This window comes from Quercus suber, unplaced genomic scaffold (assembly GCF_002906115.3).
Source record: "Quercus suber isolate HL8 unplaced genomic scaffold, Cork oak 2.0 scaffold_287, whole genome shotgun sequence".
Taxonomy (NCBI): Eukaryota; Viridiplantae; Streptophyta; class Magnoliopsida; order Fagales; family Fagaceae; genus Quercus; species Quercus suber.
Window position 1 is genome coordinate 799,010 of NW_027069743.1, and position 9,169 is coordinate 808,178.

Here is a 9,169-nt window from a genome sequence, read left to right on the forward strand (position 1 = left end):
TAAGGCGAAGATACATAGTAGAAGATAAAAGTGATATTAAGCTATTGTTTGCTTTTGGCAAGGAAATCAAAGGATTTTATTTTATGTTTATATTTTACTAAAGAATATAAAGATTATTTCTTTGGGATACAAGAAAGGAATTTTTGTTAATTTTTTCCAATATTTCATAGGAGTTAGACACATGCATGCCACGCAACCAAAGACTATTTCTTTGGGACACTTCTATATTTTTCCCATATTTTTGTTGATTGAAATGATTTGGACCTGTAAAGTTTGTCCAAATCCAAAGAAAAAAAACTTATTCTAAAACCCTTCTATCTTCTCATTCTGCATGTGTTTATGCGAGTGGTTTAAAAAAAAAAAAAATGAAAATGACTAGTACACATATATAGCTACGGCCTATGTGTACATATAGTATACACAATTTCATTTTACAAGCTTACTATTGAATTTTCACCTTTGTTTTACGAGAATTGTGAAGTTCAATTTCTAATAAAGAAGTCAATTGTTCAAATCCCACTCTTGGATTCATGTCTTGCTTAGACAGGATCATGGATTATTTAAATGACCAAAATTTAGGTATGGTTACTTAAATTTTTTTACCCAATTAAATTTAATTATATAGTTACATTAATCTATACATGCAGTACAAAAAATGTGTCATACTCTCATAAGAATAATAAAAAAAAAAAAAAAATTTCTAATAGTGCATATGGGCTCGATTCAATACCATCTGAAATGTCAGTTGAAGTGGGCAATAAAGTATGTAATGGCACGACTTATCTTCGTCATGAAGATGGCAAGAAGCAACAAATGGAGTGCTTATTTTATAGGAACCGCACAGAAGTGTTGAGAAAGAGAGTGATAGAGGGCATTGAACGAATCCCAAGTGAAAGAGAGGATGGGTGGATGGAGATTGAGCTGGGAGAGTTCTTTAGTGGTGAAAGTTATGAGGAGGTGAAGATGAGTTTTATGGAGGTTAAGGGTTATCAATCAAAAGGAGGACCTCATCCTTGAAGGAATTGAAATAAGGCCTAAAAACCATGAATGATTGCGGGAGAAAGAGTACCACAAAGGTTATACAGAACAAAAAATAGAAAGACACAAAGGTGTTTCTTTTTTCATTTTAAATATGTATATAAAGGTTTTGATTGATTCTTTCATTTGTTTTATGTGTTAAAAGTGCAAATGTGTAAGGCGAAGTAAGATACATAGTAGAAGATAAAAGTGATATTAAGCTATTGTTTGCTTTTGGCAAGGAAATCAAAGGATCTTATTTTATGTTTATATTTTACTAAAGAATATATATTAATCTATACATGCAGTACAAAAAATGTGTCATACTCTCATAAGAATAATAAAAAAAAAAAAAAAATCAATTGTAGAGTTCATTGACCAATTAATCACACAATTAAGTTAATTGAAGAACTAAGAATTTTTTAGAATGGGCCGAGATACATTGATAATTGAGACAATTTAAGCTAATCATATGGTCAAGCATCAACTAGAAATGATAACCCTTTAATTGAGTAAAACCCTAATTAATTGGGATAGGAGTTAAAACCGTTTTTCAAGCTCTCAGCTCGTTTGATAGAGTAGTTTGAGTAATGTTATTTGTAGTTTTTTGAAATATGTGGGTGTGAAAAAGTGTATGAAAATACGTACAATGTTATTTAAAAACTGAAAATATATTGCTAAAATGCTCTACCAAACGGGCCCTAATATTGGAAAGTTATAAATAATCGATCCTATCTTTTTAATGTCACTAAGAACAGATCAATCGTACTAAAAAAAATGTGTAAACACGTGTTCTTTCTCTGTCAAAAGAGAAAAACTACGGCCACGTTATTATTCTTACAACAATCATTGTAGTCTTATTACTTAGTTCTTCCATCTCCCACTCATTAATCTGCTTTTTTTTTTCCTTTTGTTTATTGAAATTTAATGCATCTTTTTTCTTTCTTTTAAAGAAAAAAGAATAATTTAGAACATTATTACAAGAGCGGATGATTGGTTGGGACTTGGGAGCATTAAATACATGGTTCATGTTCACACGTGCATGATTTATATGATTGTCTATGTTAATATCATGATTCAAATTTTAGGCCTTTTTTTCTCCCTTTATTTATTTAATTAAGTAGCTTTACGAAGGCCTTAAGAAATGCCAAATCATATTTATATATTCATTCACTTAGACTTAAAATATGGACTCTACATATGTTAGAATTTCAATGCCAATTGCAGATTTACGTTACGTATATTCGCAAATCATATCCAATACTATTCTATGAATAAGGGATGTGAGGAAGAAAACTTCAGTGGCTAAGTGGGTTGTCTTATGAATAAGGGATGAATTTTGATTTTAAATTTTAAAATATGTGACACCACTTTTATCGTTAAATCTTTGGTTTGAGATTACTTATCTATCAATTTTGTAAGCAGATATAAAAGAGGGCTCATGGATAGTATTTGAATTTTGAAATAAGGAAATTTAAAGGCACTATGAATTTTTTTTTTTTTTTAAATTACAAACTGATAAAATAACCTTTGTTATTATTATCTTCCTTTTTGCTTTTTATTTTTTATACAAAGAAATAGTGTTTTCATTATTTGGTAAGATAGTGTCTGTTTGAGAACAACTTATCTATTTTTTTGCTAAAAATGTGCTAAAATATACTTCTATTTTTAAAAAGTTGTACATAAAAACTAAATATTAAAGGTGATGCCACACAAACTGTCACTTCTTAGTCCCTACCCATAAATGGAGAAATTCCATCGTGTTTCCGAAACATGCATCCCCTCTCTCACAAGGAGGTGGACCCCACATATGTGGGACCCACCTCATTGTGAGAGAGAGGATACATGTTTCGGAAACATGTAAGACTCTCTCCCATAAATGAGATGCTTTAGAAACCTCATAGACTAATGGTGTGGTGGATGAAACTTGGAACGTTTGCATTACGACACATCTTTCAAATTCATTGAGCACACCAACTAAATATTCATGAAGGGATGTTTTTATTTTCATATCAACAACATATTTAACAAAGTTGTTTTTTGTATTATATTTAAAATTGAAAATTAATTTGTAAAAAATTTTGATACCCTTAAAATCACTCTCAGGTTTGAAATAAGTGATGGGTTGGGGTACAAAAAAGTCTTGTTGTTATTTGGCGGAAATTGGATATGATTTAGCTTTGGCTTGGCTCAAATTTTGTGAAAACGAAAAGTGGGGTGGCATATTGCAATTATAGAAGGTGAGATTGTGAGAAGACACATCAATGTAGCCTCATTTTAGGCATATAACTTACAATATAATTATAGGCATGCACATGATACCTTATAAATCCACTTGAACCTTATTAACAAATTTTTTGTGTAACTTAACGAATGGTATTACCTAATCTTTCTTACAAAGAGAGCTTGGATTCAACGACCTTACCCTTTTTGTTGTAACGAAAAGAAAAATCCTTTCTAATCTGAATTAAACGTCTTAATCAACATATTATTTGTACAATTTTGTAGGGATAAAAACTGCATTTTTTTTTTTTTTTCTGGCTTCTCTCATATCTCATAGTTATGTGAGAAGAGATGTCATTTGGTGAAATATCGTTGACACACACCAAAAAATAAAAAATAAAAAAAATAAATAAAAGAAGAAGAAGAAGAAGAAGAAGAAAAGAAAAGAAAAGAAAAAGGTGCTAATAGCCAAGAATTAAGATGGAGAGATAGAGGCAATTTGTTTTTTTGTTTTTTTTTTTTTTTCTTGCCTTTTGTTATTAGAGATATATAATCTCTCTTTTTGGCAGATTCAAGTGATAAACATTAGATTTTATTAATAGATTTGTTTTCTATTAATTAAAAAAAAAAAAAAAAAAAAAAACATGTGCTCCCCAAATCTATTAAGAGATAAAAATAAGTATTGTAATCCTTTGGAGCATTTTTTTTTCTCCTTTAATTTCTATACCTTTAAAGCTCTGAAATTCCTGTATTTATTTATAGAATTATAGGATTCTTTTAGGTGATTGTTTTGATCGACTTCGTTTTAAGGCAATTCCTCTCTTTTCGACAACATGCGAGCCCAAGGGTCCAGGCCTAATATATTTCGTCACTATATTGTGAGTTGAAGATAATGGTATATATAATGGTGTAGACATAGCAGACCCAAAAGGCACATAATCAAGCATAATGAATTACATATAGGGTTTATCTCTAATCTTTTGGCATAAAATATGAAATGAAATCTGAGTGGCCATGTTGCTATAACAAGGCCTCCTACATTTTCCATTGCTGACTGGAATAATGTGGCTTATATGGAAGACCACTGGTACAACTATATGCCTTTGTTATTGACCAAATCAAACACACCAGACTTTGCTGGGTCAAAGTCTAATCCATTGCACTTGATTATCCTATTGACAATAGTGGATATACAGTACTGTTTTTTTGGGATAATTGTGGATATAGTGTTAAGATTATTGCTTCGTGGCCGGGAAAATACGAGAAAACCTAAATATACACAAAATTGGACACATAACGAAGTTGCAAGTAAAAATTGTCAAATTTTTACTCGAAAAAATTGCCAACTCAACCTGCTTGAAAAAAATTGTCAAATTTCTTGTGAGCATACCATTACTCATAAAATATTTGGTGATTACCAACGAAGTTAATGTTTGACATTTGGTCTTAAAATTGGTTGATTTCCACGATTACTTTACTTTGGACATGTGGCATGTGCTAAATTTGGTCAACACGTCTGAAACTTAGACAGGAAAGATTATCAATTTGAAGCTTATCAGTCTGTATATATACTAAATGCATCATCCAAAGAAAAGACACATCAGCAAAGAATTAAGAGCAAGAAACCTGAGATAAGGACATTGCTTTTGATTCTTAGCTTTGGCTGGTTTTACACACATATATCTTTGTTAGTATAGTTTTCAAGATAATTGTTATTTTAAACTCAATGGAAGGATTCATTGACATGTTGCCAGAAGAGTGTGTATCCACAATTCTGTCCTTCACCTGTCCGACAGACACATTCCAATCTTCAATGGTGTCATCCATCTTTCATTCAGCGGCGAAGTCCGATGTTGTTTGGGAGAGATTCTTGCCGGATGATTATAAGGATGTTGTGTCAAGATTGGTCACTCCTTTTGCATTTACTACAAAGAAGGAGCTTTTTCTTTGTCTCTGCAACCCAGTTCTCATAGATGGTGGTAGAAAGGTATTTTTGAAATGATTTTCAAACTCACCCTTAAACATTTTTCTTGCATTAAATATTGATGTGTTTTGTAGAAAAGCTACTGGATTGAATGAATTAATTTTTTATAATTTGAAAATTGAGAGCGGCGAATTTTGAATCTTGGATATGTTTGTTAGAAATAATAAGAGACCAATTGAGTTAAAAAAATATTGAAAAAAAAAAAAAAAAAAAAAAGCCTATTCTAAACAGACGCTTCTCACTCCTCCCTGTTTTTTTGGTGCATGCATGGGTTTATGCGTGTAGCAAAAAACAATTTTTACTAATAAACATGCACGGAACGACTTTCACGTTGCAAGTGGTATTAAACATGTAAATGTTGCTAAAGCCATTGAATTTTCACAATTGTTTTAATAGATCAAAGGATGAGATTTAATTTCTATGCATATGGTGACAAACATTTATTTCACATGCTGCAATATGAGACTGGCAGATTTGAAATGGAATATGTCAAAGTCAAACACAACGGAAATGGGATCAACCATTTCCTGGAATGTCCATCCGGATCCGGACCCTCCAGTAGTATAAGAATCTAATTTTATATATATATATAGACACACACTAATTTATGGGATAATTAAGCATATATATAAGGCTACTTTATAGATTGGATTCATGTATTGCTTACAGAAAATGATGGATGATTTAAATATGTAAAATTTAGGTATATATAGCTTCTTAACTATTTTTTTTAGTGAGTGAGTTTCTTACGTTAGTTTTCGCAGTTTAATTTAATTATATAGTTGTATTAATCAATATAATAAAAAATGTGTTATTTCTCATCAGAGTAATTAAACTAAATTATATATTTATTGACCTATTAAGCAAAAACTTAAAGTATAGTAAAATGTATCTCAATTTTCTTCTGCTTAGATAATAAATGAATTGACTTAAAATTGATAAGATAGATTACAAAGTATACTTAATTTTCATTTTCGTTTAATATTCTTAATAATGCAGAGCTTCAAGCTAGAGAAATTGTCTGGCAGAATATCATATATGTTATCAGCCAGAGAACTTTCCATATCATGGGGCAATGATCCAATGCAATGGAGTTGGAAATCAATACCTCAATCAAGGTTACTTTTCTCATGTTCTTTAAAAATTGCCTGGAATTTGATAATATAAAAGTATTATTCTACAGCTATGTTAACAACAATTCTTTTCACAACATAATAATAAGAAAAATTTTGATTGAAGCTTCTTGTTCACATGGGCCGATAACTAGCACAACTTATATTATGTACCAATTATAATAGGTAACATCAATATTATGAAAATTTTTGTGTCATTAGACTTATTAATTATTCTATATGCTCGGACAAAGAAAGAGAGAGGAAAATGTAATAACCAAAGCATTCAAATTGTCTTCCACAGGTTCCCAGAAGTGGCTGAGCTTAGAACAACATGTTGGTTAGAAATTCGTGGCAAAATCAATACTCAAATTTTATCATCAATGACAAGATATGGTGTTTATCTTATAATGAAAATTTCTAACCGTGCATATGGGCTCGATTCAATACCATCTGAAATGTTAGTTGAGGTGGGCAATAAAGTATGTAATGGCATGACTTATCTTCGTCATGAAGATGGCAAGAAGCAACAAATGGAGTGCTTATTTTATAGAAACCGCACAGAAGTGTTGAGAAAGAGAGTGATAGAGGGCACTGAACGAATCCTAAGTGAAAGAGAGGATGGGTGGATGGAGATTGAGCTAGGAGAATTCTTTAGTGGTGAAGCTTATGAGGAGGTGAAGATGAGTTTGATGGAGGTTAAGGGTTATCAATTAAAAGGAGGTCTCATCATTGAAGGAATTGAAGTAAGGCCTATAGATTCATGAAGGAATGTTTGCGTTAAAATGAGGGACAAAAAGAGTACAACAAAGATGATACTAAACAAAAAGAAAAAGACAAATGTGTTTGCTTCTCCCAATTTATGTGCGAATACATGATTTGATTAATTCTTCCATTTGTTTTATGTTTTAAGGTGCAAATGTATAAGGCGAGGAAGATAGTAGAGAATATCAGATTTTAATAGTAGAAAATGCGTACGTAGTACAAGATACATTGTATAAGGTCTCTTACTATAATTACCGTAAAAAAAAGGTCTCTTACTAATTAGATTTCCACTCCCCTTGTTGACTTGATATTAGCTTGTGGTCCATTTTCCTTAAAAGGAATAAGGTATCTCATAGAATTTCTTCCTTATTTAAATGTTATAAATTTATTTGATTTAGTTTGTTACTTCAAAAATTTCTATTTCTTTCAAGAGATTAAATTCTATAAGGATGGGATGTAAAACCTATGTTTTACACCATCCAATAAGTGATTGCCATATTAGCATTTTACTTAAAATTTATTAAAATTCAATACATCCTACCACACCTAATAACATGTCAATAGATTCCTAATTTGGTTGGATTTATATATGGGTATTATAATTGATTGAGTGTGATTGTGTTTATTCTTAAATATGTGATAAGATGATGTGGTATGTTCGGATTAGAGGGGTAAAACATTGGTTTTACACCATATTCTTATAGAATTTAATCTCTTCTTTAAAACATAGATTGTTCATGTGTAAATTTAGTGAAAGGAACCAATATTTTGAAATGAACTATTTATTTGAACTGCAATATTATGGCATATGATTAATTCATCATACAATTTGGCTACACTTTAGAGTCTTAGACTTTGCTAAAATTGATTCATGTTGACACATAAACTCAATTCTTTTGAGGCACATACGGGAAAACTTTTTTGAGTACTTTACATATAAACTAATTAAGTAATTACATAGAAATATCCCTTATGATGGCTCTAAAATTCTTGCTAGACGTTGTGAATTGAGTACTATTCATAGGTATCATAAAACTTTAGAAACCATAGGTCATTCTTTTGTGCTTAATTCTAAGCCAAGTCACAGAGATAGTATGACTATAATTTTTATGAATTTTCATGCTATGAACAGAAATTTATTTTCACTTATATGCTTGCTTTAGTTTGTTGGGATTTTAGTCATTTACTAAGCTGTCAAACTCACTTCTTTTCTCCAATTGTAATATTAAAGAGTAGCAAGTTTGGGACTTTTGTTCTGGTTGTATGCATAATAATAAATGTTAGACAGATTTGCTTAATAAGTACTGTTGGAAAATATTAAATTGGGTAACTTTCGTGCCAATTAAATGTAATTTCCTTAGATTTTTATTAGCTTTTGATTTATAGGAGATAGGGTAGAATATTTGGGATGTCAGCTATACTGGAGTTATTGATGAGAATAGTCAATGAAATTTTTCTTTATAACAGAATCTCTTTTAGATAAGTAATATGATGATCAGCCAGATTTATTTTTTACAAGATAAAAATTCTATTTTAGTAGGTGTTTGACAAAAATTAAAAGGTCAGATTTTTTTACTATTCAGCTTATTTTTGTTACATTTATAGGTCTTATTATACTATTTCAATTATACTTTTAGCAAAAAAATTTCAATTTCAGTAAAATAAGTGGATTTCAAACAGACTCTTAGTCTAATTTATATGTATATATGTGTAAAATTCTCTCATAAAAACTTGAACTTCGATTCTTGTCCTTTACACCCCACAAACACTTATACTTGTGGAGTGAGACTCTAAACACTTATAATAAGGTATTTTTTAAAGGGCTTGTAGCTGTTGTTACATACTTATTTAATGCTTACTTTTGGATTTTAGGCCTGATTGTCTTAGTGATCTACCTATTAATTGTAAGTTGTTGATGCATAACAGAACGTAAAATTTAATTCTTATTGATATTAATTTTTATATAATTATTTTTGAAATTTTCAGAATTTTCTGGATAAGAATTGTTTTAGAAGTATTTTAGTTAAAATTAAGTCCTTATACAATAGGGTATAAATTAAGATACGTA

At 30.2% G+C, this 9,169-nt stretch overlaps 1 protein-coding gene across 1 annotated transcript; it reads left to right on the forward strand.

Moving 5' to 3' along the window:
• The first annotated feature begins 4,857 nt into the window (after positions 1–4,857).
• Positions 4,858–7,378, forward strand: LOC112029455 (F-box protein PP2-B15). Its single transcript, XM_024062140.2, has 3 exons — positions 4,858–5,227; positions 6,224–6,342; positions 6,641–7,378. The coding sequence occupies exons 1-3, from the start codon at positions 4,967–4,969 to the stop codon at positions 7,101–7,103; spliced, it is 843 nt and encodes a 280-aa protein (XP_023917908.1). The 5' UTR covers positions 4,858–4,966; the 3' UTR covers positions 7,104–7,378.
• The last annotated feature ends 1,791 nt before the right edge of the window (positions 7,379–9,169 follow it).